The 21,517-nt window shown below is 44.3% G+C and overlaps 2 protein-coding genes across 5 annotated transcripts in view; both read left to right on the top strand.

Annotated features, from left to right (window-relative positions):
• Positions 1-111: 111 nt before the first annotated feature.
• On the top strand, positions 112-17,243 carry rab40b (RAB40B, member RAS oncogene family). 2 transcript variants are annotated; one of them, XM_086194471.1, is made up of 6 exons: positions 112-595; positions 10,171-10,231; positions 12,384-12,444; positions 14,284-14,361; positions 14,575-14,797; positions 15,251-17,243. In XM_086194471.1, the coding sequence occupies exons 1-6, from the start codon at positions 454-456 to the stop codon at positions 15,547-15,549; spliced, it is 864 nt and encodes a 287-aa protein (XP_086050597.1). In that variant the 5' UTR covers positions 112-453; the 3' UTR covers positions 15,550-17,243. The 2 variants fall into 2 exon arrangements, with proteins under 2 accessions (XP_086050597.1, XP_086050598.1); XM_086194472.1 differs by lacking the exon at positions 112-595 and adding an exon at positions 682-1,153.
• Positions 17,244-18,069: 826 nt separating this feature from the next.
• The window catches only part of LOC147239963 (prolyl 4-hydroxylase subunit alpha-1-like), a 10,852-nt gene continuing 7,404 nt past the window's right edge, over positions 18,070-21,517 (top strand). For all 3 annotated transcript variants that reach the window (XM_086195160.1, XM_086195159.1, XM_086195161.1), the window contains exons 1-7: positions 18,070-18,226; positions 19,092-19,176; positions 19,554-19,650; positions 20,175-20,326; positions 20,479-20,616; positions 20,951-21,196; positions 21,287-21,474. In XM_086195160.1, the coding sequence (XP_086051286.1) occupies positions 19,104-19,176; positions 19,554-19,650; positions 20,175-20,326; positions 20,479-20,616; positions 20,951-21,196; positions 21,287-21,474 (894 nt within the window). In that variant the 5' untranslated portion in view covers positions 18,070-18,226; positions 19,092-19,103. The remainder of the gene's footprint in view (positions 18,227-19,091; positions 19,177-19,553; positions 19,651-20,174; positions 20,327-20,478; positions 20,617-20,950; positions 21,197-21,286; positions 21,475-21,517) is intronic.

The following is a 21,517-nucleotide window of genomic DNA, read 5'->3' as shown; positions in this document are numbered from 1 at the left end:
TCCTCGTATGACGGACACCCCGAGCACCAAATCTGTGCTCGAGGTTGCCCTAGCAACTCGACGGATGGACCAATCAGAGGAGGGCCTCCGCCCGCCGCCTCCCTCCCTCCCCATTAGCAGGAGCGGGCGGATGGGACGCAGCCTCAGATCCAGGAGTTCTCCTCGTCCGTCCGGGTGCTAGAACCCAACTGAGACGTCTGGTCTTCGTGCGTAAAAGCGCGGCGAGTCCTGGCGCTCGGGATGGCACAGATCGCGCACTGACAGCGTTCCTCTGACTGTCCAGAACCGGACACTTGTGGCTCCCGGACTCCATCGGAACCGGGACAACGAACTCTCCGTCACAGGCAAACACGCTTCACCGTCTTGGATTGATTCTACCCGGCTATCGGAGCGTTTAGATGCCGCCGAATCTCATCTCATGATGGGACACGGCAGCTGTCCCCCACCGCGAGGATGAGCCATAGAAGCAGCCCGGCCAGAGCCTACGACTTTCTGCTCAAGTTCCTGCTGGTGGGCGACAGCGACGTCGGGAAGGGCGAGATCCTGGCGAGCCTGCAGGACGGAGCCAGCGAGTCTCCCTACGGATACAACATGGGTGAGTGTGTGTGTGTGGGGGGGGGGGGGGGGGGGGCGGGGGTAGAGGAGGTCACTTATCACGCGGAGGCTCACCTGTGGAGCTCCTCGGGCGCGTGGATGTTCTGATTTCGCCGCGCGTAAAAAGAGGCGAGCCAAACAAAGACAGACGGGTACTGGATCCCAGTTCCAAACCACTTCTCTTAACTGGGAAACTTTTCCTCGTCCTAGAGAGTTTAGTGACTGTGCTGCTGAGACGTACAAACCCCACAATAAAATCAAGACAGCATTTCCTCACCCTGATGTGGACTCAACAAACCAGCGAAGCACACACGTCACTCCAGCACTCCCGCTGAAGTTTCTCCAGACATTTCCAGCAGTTTGGAAACATCACGTGGAGCTCTGAGAGCGGATGACGTCATTGATTGTAGCTGATGAAATCCCCTTTTAATGCTTTTAGACGATCAAAAGATGGTTCATAACGGTTGTATTCGTTTATATTAGAACGACGTGTTTTACGAGCTTGAACGCAACACCAACAGGGAGCGTGGTTTGATGGAGCATCTGAGGGATTTCTCTGGTAAGTTTTGGTTCCTGCCTGCCTTTTTAAAAAAATAAAATGTAGTTTAAAAGCAACTGGTGTTAAAATGTGTGACGTATGTGGTCAAGTGGCTCTTTTATGGTACTTTTTCTTTAATACCAGCCAGTCTGTCAGTTTGGCTCCTCAACTCCTGACTGGTTCACGCCGGCCTCACTGGATGTCTGAGCTTGGGTCCACAGAATGTGAGGAAAGTAAGGATCCTAAACTTCAATGAGGAGCCCGCATGGGAAGCTTTGCAGCGTCTTTGGGTTAGGGTTTGGATTGGAGTGTTTAAGTTTGGTGTGAGTTGTTTTGTTGTCAGTGCCTGTTCTTGTTCAGATGGCTGTAAAATGTGTGTGTGTGTGTGTGAGAGAGAGAGAGAGAGAGAGAGAGTGTGAGGTATTAATAAGCTCTTGCTGGCAGGGAGCCTCTCATGACTCACACACTCGGCAGGAGGCGTCCAGGATGAGCCGCCACTCTCCACACCGATGATGTAACTCGTTCTGCTGCAGATCTGAAGCTTCTCGGTGACTGTAAACATGATGTGTCATGGAGTTGTGTGATCGCACAATAATAACAACAACAATGGCTTTATGAACCAATCAAAGGAGAATGACAGGGAGCCACGCTCAAGGTGGGACTGTTGGGCTCTGCAGGTTCCTGCCGCCTGTCCAAGAGGATCCTAACAGTTTTAAAGGAACACGCCGTCTTTTGGGAAAAGCTCTCATTGTCGGTCCTCCCCAGAACCAGACGGGCGGAGGGATTCTCCCCCTTCCTCTGTGCTGCATCAGGGAGACCCAGTGACCTGCTGACTGCTAGTTAGCTTAGCACAAAGATGGTGTGTGTGCGTGGGGGGGGGGGCTACACTCCCAACTTTTTGCATTTAAAAGACTTATTGATTAAAAAAAGATTAGAATCTGTGTACGGTTGAGCTACGAGCATCAGACGGTGAAAGAAGAAGGAAAAAAAGACAGCAAGGAATTCATGGTGAATCAACAAGACGAGCATGAAAAGTGACAAGAAGACGAGTGGAAACGACAACAAAAGTCTCGTTCTCTTGAGATAGCAAGAACACTCTCAGATTAATAACGTCATGGATTCAGTGGTCGCTTGTCAATGCTAATTGCTTTTTTTTTCTTCTTTTTTTTTTACAAATTTTCAATACATCAGCCTACAATTTAGCAAGAGATCTACAAAAAGGGGCAAGAAAACGAAGGGGACGACAATCTTTAGCCATTAGTTTTAAAAAATACAGCAAGAAAACTATTCTGATTATTAAAATTACAGATTTGATGGTGAGTTAGGCATTGCTGTGTCAGATTTAATGTGTTGACAAGTCATCTATAATAGAAGTTCACTTTTTTATGAACTTTTTATACTTTTATATGACTTGTATATTTACATAAACACCCGTGTGTTTATGCTGCGAGAGTTACATGCTTAAATTCTTCTCATGTCCTCACAGTGAAAATATGAAGCTGGTTAGCCAGTTAGCTTAGCATAAATCCAGCCCTTGGCGTCACTCGCAGCTCTTGTCTCTAAATGTCAGAGACTAGCATCACATTCTAAAGCTGTAAAGCTGTGTTTTACTGTTCAGTCAGTAAACGACAGGAAAAGTGTAACTGCGGCGAGTCCGGATGATGCGTCTCACCGTAAACCCTGTCACTTCGCCGCAGATTTGTTCAGGGTTTTAATCTTTGTGACTCGGGCTGATAAAACAACTGGAGTCTGGCATGACGTAAATCTCTGCCGCTTTAATATTTACCTGCGTTCAGCTGACGGACGCGACTTAGTGAGACAGCAGGAAAAGCCTTTAGACTACTGCTCTAACCAGCGGATGCCATGACAGGATGAGGTCAAAGGTCAGGGATGACAGCAAAGCCTCATCTGAACCGTCCAGGATGGACCTGGAAAGCTGGGCATTCATTTAGTCGTTTGAGTTTTACAGGCTTATTGAGGTTTCTGAAGCGATTTGGGATTTAATTTCATATCTGAAGGCATGAAATGATAACTATTTCATATCATAATGTTCTAATTACAGCATCATCTTTTGAGCACATGTATTTGATGAGTCGCATATTTGCCTGTCAGGATATTCCAGCTGCGTGTGAAGGGACTGAAGGGTGGCGGTCGGTCCGGAGATGTGATGCTGTTTCTGGGTCGCCTCCCTCAGCAGAGTGTGTGACAGGAGACAGACGCTGCTGCGGTCGCCGTCCCTGCCAGGACATTTCGTGGTGAAAACGCAGGGCGACTGCAGGCGCCTCTGGGACGGTATGAGCCCGGTGGAGGCTGCCGGCGGCGGCGGCATCACCCGGCCAAAACCACACAGGGAAGCCTCCATTAGAGCTGACGCAAGCTTGCAAAACTGCACACAAGAACCCTCTCAGTTTATTTATTTAATGAGCTGCTCATTATTACTCACAACTGAGGCTCATAAAGCATCCAAATACTTGTTTACTACGAGCGCTCCTGGTCCTGAGTAGAATCTGTGCAGAGCCGCTGAAAATCCCGGACAGCACAGGCAGGGTTTGGCGAGCGCGTGGTGGGTGTGATTATGTGTGCCGTTCGGTGGGGGTTTAATGATGATGACGGAAGTGGAGACGCTGCTGGTGCTGCCAGGAGAAGCTGACTCACTCCTCTGTGTGTGATCGCTCAGATGGGCTGACCTTGATTTTTATGCCTTTTTATTTTTATTTTTATGTGCTGGCAACCGCCGCGACCTGGGGCGTGATGCTTCCAGGTGGTCCAGCCGCCCCTCTGGCGCCGTCCCAGGCCCGCTCACTTATCTTGGGGAAATTTCTTCAAATTTGGCGTGAACGTCCGCTGGGACTCAAGAGTGAACAGAAAAGATTTTGGTGGTCAAAGGTCATGTTTACCATTATATGAATGAATTTCTTCACGTTTGGCATTAAAATCCACTGAGAGTCAAGGATGAAGTGAGCGGAGGTCAAAGGTCAGGATGGCAGTGATTGGCCCACGCTGTGGAGGCCCCCATTGCGGTATTTCTCCTTTGAATCATCAAACATTTCACTCGTGTGTTCTTGTGACTGTGAACAAACTGGTCACATGACTTCACTGTTTTGTTCTCTCTGGTTGGTGGAGTTGCCGTTACCACGGAGATGTTTACCTTCCTCCCAAACAAAAGGCCGGCTTTCCTTTGAAACAATGAGGCTACAAACACGGTCTTTTCCTTTTTTTTCTGCTCTCATTTCCCTTCCCCCCCCCAAAATTCCAATCTGGATCTGCAAGCAGATCTATAAATCTGTAACACTCAGACCATCACCAGCTATTTTTGATTGCCACTGGCGGAAAGACGGACACGTTGACAAAAATGAAATACAAATATGATAAAGAAAGATCCCTTAGAACAGTGGGATGACCCTTCACCGGCCCCCAAACCTCACGTTGAGCATACGTGCCCCTGCAGGCAGCTACAGTCTGTTTCACTGTTTGGACGTCTGTCAAAGGCTTCAGCCTCTTATGTAACAGCATTTCCACAAGATGCTCCATGTATCATGCATGCTGAGAGCGTGTGTGAGAGCAGCAACATGCATGTGTAGGTTGGGCTGACGTGTCACCCAGAATAACTACGTTATACCACATCTCCTTTGCTCTCCACCACTTTCTGCTTTCCTTCTGGTCTCGCAGCGTTTGTGTGCTAAGAATCCCACCAAACTGCGCCTGCAGCGGCGCGTTGATGGAAAACTGGCAGAGATTCTTTGGCCGGCTTGTTGTGTTTGCTTGGTAGGACCACATAGTTCCTGCTCTAAATCACCACTTTGACCATTTTATAGTAAAGGTTAATTCAGGCAGTATTTTTGTGCAGCTGTTTGTGTTCATGCTTGTATCGAACTCACTGAAACTGATTTTCCACGATGAAAAGCCTCATTTGTGAATGACGCCACAAACAAGAGCGCCACTTTTGTTTTGAGGACCGCCGTTGAACGTTGGAAACGGCATGTAGGTGTCTTCAGTTTGAACCGTCTGCTGGTGCTACTGCTTGAATGAGTCCCGAGGCCTGGACGCGTCCAGTTTCCCCGTCTCTGAGTTCTTAAACAAGGTCTTCGATGAACACAATCTGAGGATGTTTGTCCCGTGTCAGGGTGAAACATGCAGGTTCTCCTCTGAGGCTTTTACAGGTCCTGCAGGCTGCTGCTGTTGACAAGTGGCAGAGCAAAACTACAGAGACTCACGGACACAAAAGGGGAGGAGATTAAGAGGTTAGTTACCTAAACTATCAAGAAGAAACTAGTAGTATTGTTGTCCAAGGTGAAACTAGTAGTATTGTTGTTCAAACTGAAACTACTAGTATTGTTGTCCAAGGTGAAACTAGTAGTATTGTTGTCCAAGGTGAAACTAGTAGTATTGTTGTCCAAGGTGAAACTAGTAGTATTGTTGTTCAAACTGAAACTAGTGGTATTGTTGTCCAAGGTGAAACTAGTAGCATTGTTGTCCAAACTGAAACTACTAGTATTGTTGTCCGAGGTGAAACTAGTAGCATTGTTGTCCAAACTGAAACTAGTAGTATTGTTGTCCAAGGTGAAACTAGTAGTATTGTTGTTCAAACTGAAACTAGTAGTATTGTTGTCCAAGGTGAAACTAGTAGCATTGTTGTCCAAACTGAAACTACTAGTATTGTTGTCCGAGGTGAAACTAGTAGCATTGTTGTCCAAACTGAAACTAGTAGTATTGTTGTCCAAACTGAAACTAGTAGTATTGTTGTCCAAACTGAAACTTGTAGTATTGTTTTCCAAGGTGAAACTAGTAGTATTGTTGTTCAAACTGAAACTAGTAGTATTGTTGTTCAAACTGAAACTAGTGGTATTGTTGTCCAAGGTGAAACTAGTAGCATTGTTGTTCAAACTGAAACTAGTGGTATTGTTGTCCAAGGTGAAACTAGTAGCATTGTTGTTCAAACTGAAACTAGTAGTATTGTTGTCCAAGGTGAAACTAGTAGTATTGTTGTTCAAACTGAAACTAGTAGTATTGTTGTTCAAACTGAAACTACTAGTATTGTTGTTCAAACTGAAACTAGTAGCATTGTTGTTCAAACTGAAACTACTAGTATTGTTGTCCAAGGTGAAACTACTGGTATTGTTGGCCAAGGTGAAACTAGTAGTATTGTTGTTCAAACTGAAACTAGTAGTATTGTTGTCCAAGGTGAAACTAGTAGTATTGTTGTTCAAACTGAAACTAGTGGTATTGTTGTCCAAGGTGAAACTAGTAGCATTGTTGTTCAAACTGAAACTACTAGTATTGTTGTCCAAGGTGAAACTAGTAGTATTGTTGTTCAAACTGAAACTAGTGGTATTGTTGTCCAAGGTGAAACTAGTAGTATTGTTGTTCAAACTGAAACTACTAGTATTGTTGTCCAAGGTGAAACTAGTAGTATTGTTGTTCAAACTGAAACTAGTAGTATTGTTGTCCAAACTGAAACTAGTAGTATTGTTTTCCAAGGTGAAACTAGTAGTATTGTTGTTCAAACTGAAACTAGTAGTATTGTTGTCCGAGGTGAAACTAGTAGCATTGTTGTCCAAACTGAAACTAGTAGTATTGTTGTCCAAGGTGAAACTAGTAGTATTGTTGTTCAAACTGAAACTAGTAGTATTGTTGTCCAAGGTGAAACTAGTAGCATTGTTGTCCAAACTGAAACTACTAGTATTGTTGTCCGAGGTGAAACTAGTAGCATTGTTGTCCAAACTGAAACTAGTAGTATTGTTGTCCAAACTGAAACTAGTAGTATTGTTGTCCAAACTGAAACTTGTAGTATTGTTTTCCAAGGTGAAACTAGTAGTATTGTTGTTCAAACTGAAACTAGTAGTATTGTTGTTCAAACTGAAACTAGTGGTATTGTTGTCCAAGGTGAAACTAGTAGCATTGTTGTTCAAACTGAAACTAGTGGTATTGTTGTCCAAGGTGAAACTAGTAGCATTGTTGTTCAAACTGAAACTAGTAGTATTGTTGTCCAAGGTGAAACTAGTAGTATTGTTGTTCAAACTGAAACTAGTAGTATTGTTGTTCAAACTGAAACTACTAGTATTGTTGTTCAAACTGAAACTAGTAGCATTGTTGTTCAAACTGAAACTACTAGTATTGTTGTCCAAGGTGAAACTACTGGTATTGTTGGCCAAGGTGAAACTAGTAGTATTGTTGTTCAAACTGAAACTAGTAGTATTGTTGTCCAAGGTGAAACTAGTAGTATTGTTGTTCAAACTGAAACTAGTGGTATTGTTGTCCAAGGTGAAACTAGTAGCATTGTTGTTCAAACTGAAACTACTAGTATTGTTGTCCAAGGTGAAACTAGTAGTATTGTTGTTCAAACTGAAACTAGTGGTATTGTTGTCCAAGGTGAAACTAGTAGTATTGTTGTTCAAACTGAAACTACTAGTATTGTTGTCCAAGGTGAAACTAGTAGTATTGTTGTTCAAACTGAAACTAGTAGTATTGTTGTCCAAACTGAAACTAGTAGTATTGTTTTCCAAGGTGAAACTAGTAGTATTGTTGTTCAAACTGAAACTACTAGTATTGTTGTTCAAACTGAAACTAGTAGTATTGTTGTCCAAGGTGAAGCTAGTAGTATTGTTGTTCAAACTGAAACTAGTAGTATTGTTGTCCAAGGTGAAACTAGTAGTATTGTTGTTCAAACTGAAACTACTAGTATTGTTGTCCAAGGTGAAACTAGTAGTATTGTTGTCCAAGGTGAAACTAGTAGTATTGTTGTCCAAGGTGAAACTAGTAGTATTGTTGTTCAAACTGAAACTACTAGTATTGTTGTCCAAGGTGAAGCTAGTAGTATTGTTGTTCAAACTGAAACTACTAGTATTGTTGTCCAAGGTGAAACTAGTAGTATTGTTGTTCAAACTGAAACTACTAGTATTGTTGTTCAAGGTGAAACTAGTAGTATTGTTGTTCAAACTGAAACTAGTAGTATTGTTGTTCAAACTGAAACTACTAGTATTGTTGTCCAAGGTGAAACTAGTAGTATTGTTGTTCAAACTGAAACTACTAGTATTGTTGTCCAAGGTGAAACTAGTGGTATTGTTGTTCAAACTGAAACTACTAGTATTGTTGTCCAAGGTGAAACTAGTAGTATTGTTGTCTCAAATGTAAGTAGTATTGTTGTCCAAGGTGAAACTAGTAGTATTGTTGTCTCAACTGTAATTAGCAGTATTGTTGTTCAGAGTTTAAAAAAAGTAGTATTGTTGTCCAAACTGAAACTAGAATTATTGTTGTCCAAAATGGAACTAGTAGTATCTGTGTCTCAACTGAAACTCCTACTATCTTAGTCCTAACTAAACTAGTACTATCTTTGACTCAACTGAAACTCGTGCTATCTTTGTCTCAACTGAAACTAGTACTATCTTTGTCCAACTGAAACTAGTAGTAACTGTGTCTCAACTGAAACTCGTACTATCTTTGTCTCAACTGAAACTAGTAGTAACTGTGTCTCAACTGAAACTCGTACTATCTTTGTCTCAACTGAAACTCGTACTACCTTTGCCTCAACTGAAACTAGTACTATCTTTGTCTCAACTGAAAGTAGTACTACCTTTGTCTCAACTGAAACTCGTACTATCTTTGTCTCAACTGAAACTCGTACTATCTTTGTCTCAACTGAAACTAGTAGTAACTGTGTCTCAACTGAAACTCGTACTGTCTTTGTCTCAACTGAAACTAGTACTGTCTTTGTCTCAACTGAAACTAGTACTATCTTTGTCTTAACTAAACCAGTAGTATTCAGTTTAGAGAGGGGGATGGGTCAGTTTGTGGCTGCAGCTAAGAGCCACACATGAGCGCTACTACTCTCGTCGCCCGCCGCTCCTTCAGCTGCTGGGTTTCTTGCTTGTCACCTGATTTCCGTGATGTTTTCTGACAGAGAGCTGCTGCTGTCAGAGGGGAGTTCTCTGTCACCGCCTCTGAGGTCTTTAGGCAGCATCATCTCTGTCCCTGTAAGTCAAGTTATTGGGCCCTCTGAGCTCATCTGACAAGTTGTTACATAACGGTGTGTGTGTGTGTGTGTGTGTGTGTGTGTGTGTGTGTGTGTGTGTGTATATGAGTGGGGTGGGGGGGGGGGGCGCAGAGCACTTGGCAGTCATTGTGGAGGCATCAGAGAGAAGTGATGTCTCCTGATAATTACTGTTATTAACAGTGACGCTGCTCCATGACAGCAGCCTGATGTTAACAGCTAATCAAGGGAAAGTCAGCGAAGGTTTGCTGTGAACCCCTGGCGACGCCCACGCCAGCAGGTGGCAGAGGATGTTGAGATTACCTGGACATCAGCGATGACCTCTGAACTGCGTTTGTTACACGGCTACAAATCTCTGCTTTAAGTCTCGATAAATACACAAAGTCTCAGGCCTGCTTCTCTTAATCTTCTGTCAGTGGAGACGAGGACGCGGCGTGGCTGCTCCTTCTAATCCCTCTTGAACACACTGCAGGGGAACAGAAGTGTCATCAAGAAGAGCGTTTACGTATCATACATGTTTAAATATAAAAGTGCACATGTGGAGAAACGCCTTGTATCTAAAGCTTCGTGTTAGCTGCAGTATTTCCGCGTCACCTACAACTATTTAGGATGTTTCCTGAGGTCAGGAGATACTGGATTCGTGGGGCCGGTACTGATATTTGGTCTGATACCGCTCAACATTTAGATTAACCCTTTGAACTCCAACCGCGGTTCATCTTCCATGTCGTGAAAACGTCCCGCGCCTCAATGCAGACGCAATCGGGACTGGAAAGAACTCAAATGTGATGAATTAAATCAGAAAATCTCAATCAGCATCAAACCTCTGGGAAACGAGAGACAGGAAGCTGCAGCTCTTTTTCTGAATGGCGGAAGATCAAGCCCAACCATCAGGTGCAGCGGCTGACAAAATATTGATTCCACATTTAATTGGACGTGATTTCTCTCTCTTTTTTAAAAAAAAATGTCATGCTGTGTTCTGCGTGATTTGTTATAAAAAGTCGGTTTACAGTTGTGTTCGACATAAACGTCATTTCTTGTTTCGTGTCCTCAGGAATCGACTACAAGACGACCACCATCCTCCTGGACGGACGACGAGTCAAACTGCAGCTTTGGTACGATTGTGTTCTGGGTTCTCAGGCCATAAGATGAGCAGCAGAGAGTCCAGCTAGCATGGACCCGACCAGGTTTTGCTGCAACCGGATCCAAAATAAACAGCCTGTGGGGCTGCTTTGACTTGATAAAGGGCTTTTTTCAGGTTTTCTCTCGAAGTGTCAGTTTACCGATGGAATCTTTGTTTAAAACTGCAGACATTTATCCAGATATCGTCACAGGTCCCAAAAACAAGCACGCAAAGACTCACAAAGCACCCAGACAGGATGTGGGCCTGAATATCAGAAGACGAGCAGCCCCACAGAACCTGGAAATGTCGACCCGAATCTCCTGCGTTCACTCCCTCGCTGCCACGTTTGCTCATTTTGGGTCAAGTTTGAAGGTCAACAACTTTTGAGTTGAGACCAAAGAGTGTTGAGACTTGGACAACAATTTCTCAGTTAAAATCTTGAGTCCAGACTATCAAGACCGTAGTCCAGCATCAGATCAAGGCTAACAGGTCTTGAGTCAAGGCTCACAAGTCCGGTTCAGAGGAAGAATCGGACTGAATGCTCTCAGATATCCGGGCTAACGACGTGCTGTGTTCCACTCATCACTCGGTTAAAAACAGTGAATTAAATAAAAATGTCAACTCGGTGAAGCGTTTCTTGATGGTTCAGGTCTCAGTTTGTGTCGATGTTGAATTGCAACGGATAGAACACATTCATTATGTATGAACGTCCATGTTTGGAAGAAAGCAGAGCACTTAAAGGATCGCTCCTGTGTGACTCTGCAGCTTTAAACTCCTCAGGCCTCTAAGAGGTATTTTTAGAGCGCGTTTGCCTTTAGCCGAGTCAATATTAAATTATTAATCTGAAACTTTGATGTGTAAGCGGATGAGGCGCTTTAGCTCTTTAATAACCGCCTCTCCTCTCTACACACACTTCATCGCCAGCGCCTTCAGGAGCGTTCAGATCACTGCTGTTGACTGTCAGTCTCTGCAGCGACTCTTGTAAAAGACTCCAATCCTGCTGAAAAACAACAGATGGAGTCTCTCAGAGTCGCTCCACCACCGGTCTCTCTTGCTTTGTTGGACAACCTGACTAGCAAAGCGGCAGCTGCGACGTATCTGCGCTGGTCAGAAGCAGCAGGCCGGCGGCCAGCCAGCGTTCTCGTGAGCCAACCAAAACACTGTTGTGGTATTCAGCTCTGCAGAATGCCGCTGTTGTTTTTCACTCATGCAGAGTCCCATGTTTTCTGAAAGGCTGCACAGTCCGACAGGACGGAGAACTCCCAGATACTCTCAGATGCAGTTCAATGCAGTGAAAACTCTCATTGCAGCAACAATACTTACTTTTCCATGACAAACATCCATGAATCATTTAGGGATATTCTAGTTCTTGCTGCTTGTTCTTAGATGAGATCAAAATTTTAAAGCTAGAGTGCAGAACATTACGTCACAGGCTCGGCTGTAGGCTGCGACCATGTGACTGTTTGGCTGTAACAACAGTGGACGGATGGTGCTGAGTATCACACAGCTCCCACCGAACGACTTGTGTCACTACTTGATCCACTTGGGTCCGACGACGTCACAAGAGCCAGGCGTTTACATTATTTATCTGCATCCAAGCGGCCGTCCCAACTGTGTCGGACTCCACCGGGTCACCGACGGCTTGGCTCACCAACAGAACTTGATCTATTTCTTGTGAGAACATTTGGAATCAAATCATTTGTCCACACTGAAATTAGCAGAAGGCTAACGGGGGACGTGCTTGGCGTTCGTCCTTCCAGCAGGTTTGACTCGGGTAAGAGCTCGAATCAAGTAGTCGAGACCAACAGCTCTCACGTCAAATCCCAGATCAGGACCGACATGTTTGGAATCTTGCCTAATTTTAAGATCACCACATCAGGAATTAAGCTCAGAGTCAAAACCAACAACTTGAGAGTTTAGTCTCAAGTCAAATCCCTAGTCTTGTTCAACAAGCCCTGAATTTCAAGTCAAGACTAACAAGTCTGGAGTCAAGTCCTGCAGGACAGACCAACAAGTTTCGGTCTTGTTTCTTTTGTTATGACATGCACAAGCATTTGATCATTTCCCAGCTTAAAGTTTGGCGTCTGTCGTCTTGACCTCTGACCCTGACATCACAACCTTTCACCTGTTTCTTTCTGTTTCAGGGACACATCTGGTCAGGGACGGTTCTGCACCATTTTCAGATCCTACTCCAGAGGAGCCCAGGTAGACGTTGTTCGGTCCATTCGAATCTTTATGTTGACGCGCTAACGCATCCATGACAGTGAGGTTCACGATGGATACGACGCGGCACTTTGACTGACCCTGAAGTATCTGAACGTCCACAATCATGACTTAACCTGGGTGGCACAGTGGTGCAGTGGTTAGTCCCGGCTGCAGCACGGGGTCTTTCTGGGTGAGTCTCCATGTTCTCCTTGTTCCTGCTGGGTTCTCTCTGGTACTCCAGCTTCCTCCACAGTCCAAAGACATCAAGAGGGGACCAGGTTAATCCAGACTCTAAATTGACCGTAGGCGTGGCTGGGAGAGCCAATGGTTGTCTGTCTCTATGTGTTGGCCCTGCCATGGACTGGTGACCTGTCCAGGGATGACTCAACCTGTACTTCAAACAAATGAGGTCCATTTACTACAGGCAGAAGGCGCAATTCCACGATCAAAGTCTAAAATCAGACAGTTCTGATCAGGAATAAAGCAAGACTCCACCCTGATCATGTTCTCCTGCGCTCCTCGTCATGTATCTGACAGTTATTATTTTGAGTGATGTATGAGCTCACCTTTTTATTGGATAATTAATTGTCCTGCTTATGATCTGTTGAGCCTCAATCAAACCTCTCTGAGCTGCGACTTCAAAAACCTCAGGAGTGCTTGTGATCTGACTGGCGAGCCCGGCTGTGACCCTCAGACGCGCTGAGCGGTGAGAGGAGGAGTGAAGAATTCACCCCACATCAAACAGCCACAAACCGCTTTGTTCTGCTCCCGGAGCAGGAAATAGAAAACACTTTTCATTGAATAAAGTTGTGTTGTTGTCATCACTCATCGGGCTATTAGTGGATACAGAGGGAGATATCACCATGGCAACTGTGTCACCATCACCACAGCAAGCTAAACAGGGATCTTCAGTGTTCCTGTGTCCATGTCGACGAGTTAAATCTACCAAGAATCACGTAATAATCCAACGTGGTCCTCAGAGGATGAATCATACTGATATTTATTACATATATTTATTAATCTGTATCATATATACATACTGTGTGTGTGTGTGTGTGTGTGTGTGTGTGTGTGTGTGTGTGTGTATATATATATATATAATATATATATATATATATAATATATATATATCTATAGATATATCTATAGATATATATATAGATAGATATATATATGTATATATATATCTATCTATATATATATCTATAGATATATATATAGATAGATATATATATGTATATATATATCTATCTCTCAACTACGGGGTGATGAGATTTGTTTTTTTACGTCTAATACTTTGGTCGATGATAACCTCTCTAGACACGGATGTTCCCCTCAGCCTCAGGGGTTTACAGTAGCAAATGTTCGCATGCTAACATGCTAAGCTGACTTTGAACTTGATTAAGTTGCTTTTACTCTGCTGTGTGTGGCTTTAAATTACCTCGTCAAGGATCAGCAGGATTATGTAAAAGTACTATCCACTTTTTTGGGCAAACCCTCACAACTTTTAGGACAAGCCTTTGCAAAGTTTTACACGAACATTAGAGACTTGACAGCAGACAGCAGCCTGCCGCCCCTCACGTGATTGACGCACATCTTTGCTGTGCTCATGGAGGTGGAGCAGAGCACAGATCCATCATGGAAGCCGACAGATGTGATAACTGATCATGTGAATTATTTTTTCTTGCATCTGAAATTCTCTGAGTGTTTATGTTCCGTGTAAACAGAGCTGGAATCACCGTAGAGTTGTTAATTTTCGACCATGTGTGTGAGGCCTCCTTGAAAGGCTTCCTAGCTGTCACTACCCTTTCATCTAAAAATCCCTCTTCATCTCCTCAGGGAGTTATACTGGTTTACGACATCACCAACCGCTGGTCCTTTGATGGGATCGACAGATGGATAAAAGAAATCGAGGAGGTCAGTGTCCTTAAACCGTGATGCTCTCCCTGTCATTGTGTCTGTTTGGCTTTGTGTTCCTGGTCACATCTGAAATAATTAGCAGCTCCCGTCCGTGTATTGATCTGCTTGATCTGATCGGAGTCAAAACCGCAGCTTCAGTAAAAGTATCTGAAAATCCTGGACATGCATCAACTCCATGACTTGTCCATCTGCTGCTTCCTGTTTACCCAGCATGCCCCAGGGGTACCTAAGATCCTTGTTGGGAACCGTCTCCACCTGGCCTACAAACGTCAGGTGACCACAGAGCAGGCGCAGGTGTATGCGGAGAAGCTGGGTGTCACCTTCTTTGAGGTCAGCCCGCTGTGCAACTTCAACATCACCGAGTCATTCACTGAGCTCGCTCGCATCGTCCTGATGAGACATGGCATGGAGCGCCTGTGGAAGCCCAACAAAGGTCTGCATGTACACACGTGCTACTCACATGCTACACATGCTACATACATGCTACACACGTTACGTACATGCTACACACATGTTACGTACATGCTACACACATGTTACACTGACACTAAAGTTGCTCACATCCATTTAGAGGAAAATACATAAATATAAGTACTTCATAGCTGTCTCCAGGAACTGTGACCGCATGACTGTCACTTTCAGTTTAGATTGTGCCGTATATCTAATAACTTGTGATGAGAACTTATAATGAAGAGAATGTTTGTGTAATTTACTGAATCAAAGAAGTGAAAGTCAAACTTAAAAAAAAAAACAGCAAAACAAAACAGCAGCTGAATATTTGCTGCCTTTAATGGGACACTGCCCCCGTGTGGCCAAAGTAGCATCCTACAGTTTTACAGAAAAAAAACTTTGTGTGTGTGTGTGTGTGTGTATGTGTGTGTGTCAGTGTTGAGTCTGCAGGATCTCTGCTGTCGCTCCATCGTCTCCTGCACTCCCGTCCATCTAGTGGATAAGCTCCCGCTGCCTGTGGCTCTCAAGTCCCACCTCAAGTCCTTCTCCGTGGCCAACGGCCTCAACGCCCGCATGATGCATGGGCGTTCCTACTCCGTCTCGACCAACCCCTCCACCCACCACGGCGCCACCAAGAGAACCGGAGGGACGCTGCTGAAAAAGCCCAAACTGATCCAGCCGCCGCCGCTCAGCCCGTCTGCGCAGAGCTGCAGAAACAGCTGCAAAATCTCGTAACGGCCGGAGCCTCCGACAGGAAGTCAGTAAAGACTCTGTTAGCCACCGGAAGGGGAAGTGGAACCAAAACATAAAGCTAGAGACAAACACATGCCTTCTTTTCCACAGCGTCTCCAGTCTGAGTGTCCATCTCACTGATGGACTTTTTATCCTTTTGACAAAGTTTGAACTTTCTTGAACTGAACCAGCAACTTGTGGGGAAGTGTCGCACGATAACTGTGTGTTAAATCATGCCTCGGTATCGGAGCGTCTCACCAAAACCTCACGGAGGAGAGACTCCACAGGCAAGCGCTTAACTAATCTCACCCACGAGGCAACTCGTGTGTGAGGCTTCTCCAATTATCGATGGAAGAAGAATCAAAGTCTTTGATCTCGTCCTCGTTACCACAGGAAGCTGCCACGAGGTTGATTTGATCCCTGAGAGGCCCCGATTGATGTGATTGATTCAATTTGGAACAACTTTTTCTGAATTTGTATGTTTGTAGGAAAAGCATCAGGAACAACTGTGAGTCCTTCAGTCCAGCCGGTGTTACAGCCCCTCAGGCACAACTGAACCAGCAGGTGCAGTCAGTAAAATCATCATACTTTCAGGGGGGGGAAATCAGATAATTAAAAAAAAAGAAAAGAAATGAGAATCAGAGAAAGAAAAAGTTTTTAAAAAAATGTGCTAAGTTTGAGAAATTTAACAACCTGAAGAAAAAGTACAGACAAAATTCAAAATCTGACCAGGAAAAACTGAGAAAAGTCAAACGTGAGAGAAGGAGATGAAAATGAGACAGACATCAACGACTGCAGGAACACGTGAGAACAAATTAAAGAAGATAAACTGAGAAAAGATCGAAATCTCCAGATGTCGTTACTTTCTAGCTCCCCATTTCTCCTAAAATGAGGCCACAGAAATGTCTCCACAGTAAACGACCCCTCACTAGAAGATCATTTGAATTGCTCTTGTAAAATTTGGACTTTTTTGGAGACTTCTACGAATATTTTTCTTGAAATATTAATTGAAATCTTGCTGCCTTTTTCTTAACTTCCGTATTGCAAAAAAAAAAAAAAAAAAAAAATTCTCACGATATCCAATTTTCTTCCCGGCACAGTCGCATCTTTACCCTCAGAATTGTCCTTTTTTCCCCCATATTTACAACTTTGGTTTTTCCCCACAATGTCTTTGGTTGACTTTATTCTGGACGAACCGGCCAACCTCCATCACGCCGAGCGTTACGAATCTACAGGCTGCAGAAGAAGAAGAGGTGCGAGGGGAAGAGGACCGTTTCCAGCCGTTTTAACGCCTCTTCAACGGCGAGCTGTCGCTCATTTGTGCAGCTTCTTCAGCGTCAGGCTCTTTTCCACTCAGTGAGGAATAAAAGCGCACGTATCATTTGCACATGAACATACTTCGGACACAAACACTGAACTTTGTGCGTCTGTTGAAACCTGCGCGTTCTTCCTCTGTTTCACAGGCACCGACCCCTTCAGACACAGCTGCTTCTTGTGTACAATATTTGTACGTGTTGTAAATACGGCTGCTTCACGCCACCATGATGTTGTTGACGTGTATCTGTTGGTGGTGGTAAAGTGATGTCATTTTTTTTTTTTTTTTTTGCTGAGTCATGAGTGACACCTGCACCAAAGACTCACCTGCTGTTTGTTAATGTTTGATAAGATGCACCTTTACAATAAATATGACCCACGAAGCCTCTTCTCCTGTGCTAGTAAATGTTTTTAGGCGAAAGTTAGCTGATAGTCCACCTCATTACCTCAAGATTTAAAGTTTTATAATTATTCTTCAGTTAAAAAAAAAAAAAGTTGCTCTTGTCAGCACTTTTCATCCCATTAGATTGTAACAATGGGGTGGTAACCTATTTTTATCTGTAGATTACTGCTTAATTGGAGTGACAGTGGGACAACAAACCTATTATTAATTTGCGATTTTGGGAAAAGTGGCAGGTCTGCTGGAATGAAAAGATTTTGACCTCTAAAGTAGATCTATTCGTCACACATTTTCCAATATATATTTCAGTTCCGAAAATTTTAAGTGCATTGTCACGGCCAAAATTGAAAAATGTGAATAGTTTAAACAAATTTATGGCAAACGTTAGATTAATTCAAATTGATATGTAGATTTAGGTTGTTGTTTTTTTAGCTTTGAAAAATTATGTAAAATGAATCCTGCTCTGCATATTCCATTCAGTTCTGTGTTATATTCCATTAAAAAAAAAAAACAACCTTAGGGTGCATCGACTAATGTATCAGAATCAGAAAAAAACATTATTTATCCCAGCAGGTAATCAGGCACAAGTGTCGAGATGTATAGTAACACGTGATAAATATTAAAAAAGTAAAATAACAGATAATATACAACAATAAATGATGATGGAAATAATAAACAGCAGAATGAGCAGTGAATCTGACTACGACATTGTGTTTTTGTACATCAGAAAGTGTTGAACAAAAGCTTCAGTCCTCAGTCGTTGTGTGTTTTCTCATTCATCACCAGCAGGTGGCGCAGCGGCACCGGTTTCTACTGCTTTTACTCCAAGAGAAGAAGAACAAGCAGCAAAAACAAGAAGAAGTTGTGTCTACGCTGTGGTCGCTAGCCGGACTCTGGAGCTCCTGACGGGACGTTTAAGGGATTTGTGGACTCGCGTTTCCACGCTTCTACTCAGGAAGAACCAGGGTAAGGAATAAAATCCCCTGTCGTTTTTTTGTGTGTGTTTATACTTGTTTTGTTTCCAGTAGAAGGTGGACGACATCAGCCTGAAGGCTCCTCAGGGGTCGTGGACTGCATCGCTCAAGTTATCTAGAAATTTCCTTCCGCTTGACTGCAACTTTACATCAGACAGCTGCGACACCGAACTTAAACTTGAGCGTGGTTTGACATTGGGACGTTTATACCTGCCAGTGGATTCTTGTCTCTGTAGACCTTTGAAATATTGATGTGCACCAGGGACGATGGGACCGACACGGTTGATCGTATGCGGTCACCTGAGTATCTCCTCGATGATCCGAGACTCAAAAACACCGAATCACGTTTTGCTGAAGAAAAATCCCTACAGACACTGCGGAGAAATGAGCTAAAGTTGCTAACTGGATAATTATATGGGAAGAAGTAGCATGTGAGGTCTTCAAGGGTCTATCCGGGGATCCCTGGGGAAAAGAAGAAGAAGCAGAAACTCCCAAAATAGCTTTTTTTTTTAATTGATACTTTTACAATTTATTATATCTGATAGCTAATATTACTCATGCTAGTATTCTGCATATGAAACAGTTTTTTTATGGTATCTAGACTTACTTTGACTCTGCATAGTGGAAAACGGTTGTGAACTTTGTGAATTTGAAAACATTTGGAAAAGTCGATAAATGGCAGGTTTATTGATGATGGGCAAAGAAGAGAAGACTCAGGTTTCAGACTGACACAGAGCCCAACATCTGAGCGCCAGAATCGATGTAAACAGCTTTTATCTGTTGAATTAGCTCAATACTAGGTTGACGATTGATTGATTGATTGATTGATTGACGTGTCTGCATGCCTTCTTTCTCAGTCTGCTGACCTGATGGCGTCCTGCTGGTTGTTGTTGCTTCTCTTCATGTCCTCCTCAGCGCACAATGACTTCTTCACCTCCATCGGTGAGTCAGTGGCTTTATGTCTGGAGTCTGTCTTTTCTTTTAAGAAGGCTTGCTTGTCGTCTTCCTCCTGGTGTTGGCGTCCTCTCCTGCTCCGTGTGGTTGTGGGGGCCGATGCCAAGAAGGTGAGCGTATCACCGGATCAGTTGTCACTGTATGAAAACATGTGCGAATGTACCTTTGACGCTGAGAGAAGTCAAAATAAAGACAGTTCTGAAATATCGGTAAAAATGATAATGATAAAATCCTTCCTGGCGTGTCGGTGAGGCGAGAACAACTCATGAATGTCACTGCAACCGTGAGGCGTTTATGTGCACATTGGAAGAGAATTCAAGTGACATGGAAAATTACGTGTGTGTGTGTGTGTGTGTGTTTTCCAGGCCAGATGACCGACCTGGTGTTCACAGAGAAAGACCTGGTCGCCTCTTTGAAGGACTACATCCAAGCAGAGGAGAGAAAACTGGAGCAGATCAAGAAGTATGAGATGTCTCTGAATGTTTGGCCGGTTTACCGAGCGGAAGTTTGATGATTGCATCCAAACAGAGAGAGAAGTAGAAGTAGAAGTAGCCTTTATTTGTCACCGAGGGATCGAGCCCAAGGCGAAATTCCATTTCACAAACTCAAAGCCTGATACAGCGATCACAAGCGATCTCAATTATTACAGATTGAACGTAATAATGGTACACCTCAGAATTTAACAACAGCACATATACATTCGCTGTGTATGTGCGCTAAACTTGAACAGTCCGTTGACCCAATGGAGGCAGATGAGAGTGTGCCGTCGCAGCGGAGCCGCAGAGAATTTTAGTGTGTCTTTATGTGTCTGCATGCTGCGTCTCGGCTGGCTGTTGGATTCACTGGCGCGTCAGTTCATGTCTGAGCTCCAGCAGCTGCTGGCAGAATTTGCAGACGATGCTGTTGAATGTGATTTCAGTCTTTTTTAGCTTGTTTGTGTGTGTGTGTGTGTGTGTGTGTGTGTGTGTGTGTGTGTGTGTGTGTAGATGGGCTGAAAGGCTAGATGTCCTCTCAGCTGCTGCCACTCAGGACCCTGAAGGTTTTCTGGGCCACCCAGTGAATGCCTTCAAACTCATGAAGAGACTCAACACAGAGTGGGGGGAGCTGGAGAGCCTGGTCCTCACTGACGTGTCTGATGGTACACACACACACACACACACACACACACGTCATTCAAATATGTATGTATGTGGCAGATTTTCTCCGTATATCTGCTCAAACTTGGGAACATTGTGTGAGGCTTCCTGTTCTTGCTCTGTCCCCTGTGTTCTCCTTCTGTGGTGTTTTTAGCATTTATCTCCAACCTGACCATCCAGAGGCAGCACTTCCCCAACGATGATGACCAGATTGGAGCGGCTAAAGCCCTGATGAGGCTGCAGGACACGTACAAGCTGGACACCAACATCATCGCCACTGGAGAGCTGCCAGGTGAGGCAGGGATGATTATCTGGTAGAAAGTCAATCAGGGAGCGCAGCACATGCTTAATCTCTACTGAACAGTGTCGGAACACTGAAGGCAAATTCGGCAGTTCTTAAAGCTACAAGTAGAAAATGTTTGTCGTAGCTAAAATCCTCTTTGGGAATTGAACTGAAGCCTCTTTGGCACGAGTTCTGTGTACAGCCCATTCTACCTTAATGAGCTACTTAAGGTCAGGAAGCGACATCGACATTTGGCCAGCCGATGTGCTCGAAGGTGTGTCCCTCCTGTAAAAGCAGTCGGATCCATAATGATGTGTCTTTTCCCCTCCTCTCGCCTGCTAAGGCACATCCTCACTCCATAGCGCCCTGACCGCGGATGACTGCTACGACCTGGGGAAGGTGGCGTACTCTGAGGCAGACTACCACCACACAGAGCTGTGGATGTCTCAGGCCCTGAGCCAGCTGGATCATGGCGAGAGGTCCATCACCGTGGACGCGGTCACCATCCTGGACTACCTGAGCTACTCTGTGTACCAGCAGGGGGAGCTAGAGAGAGCACTGCAGTTCACCCGGAGGTTGCTGGACCTGGGTAGGAACTAGAGAGTTCAGCTGTGATGAATAATGGATGTTGTGAGTTTACTGATGGCCTCACTGATGTGGAGTTGTGCTCGTGTATAAGACTCCACCCACCAGCGGGCCAACGGGAACCTGAAATACTTTGAATACCAGCTGCAGAAACAGAAGAAGGTGGAGGGGAAAGAGAAGGAGACTGAGAGGCAGAGGAGGGAAACCAAGGCTCAGAGTGACGATTACCTGCCCGAGAGGAAGAACTACGAGCAGCTGTGTCGTGGAGAGGGGATCCAGATGGTGAGCTGACTGGAGAACACACACACACGTTTAGTTGGTATCT

The sequence above is a fragment of the Aulostomus chinensis genome, chromosome 23, assembly GCF_037954235.1.
Source record: "Aulostomus chinensis isolate RoL2024-O1b breed Wild chromosome 23, RoL_Achi_v1.0, whole genome shotgun sequence".
In the NCBI taxonomy this organism is placed as follows: domain Eukaryota; kingdom Metazoa; phylum Chordata; class Actinopteri; order Syngnathiformes; family Aulostomidae; genus Aulostomus; species Aulostomus chinensis.
This window is presented reverse-complemented; position numbering and strand designations above follow the sequence as displayed.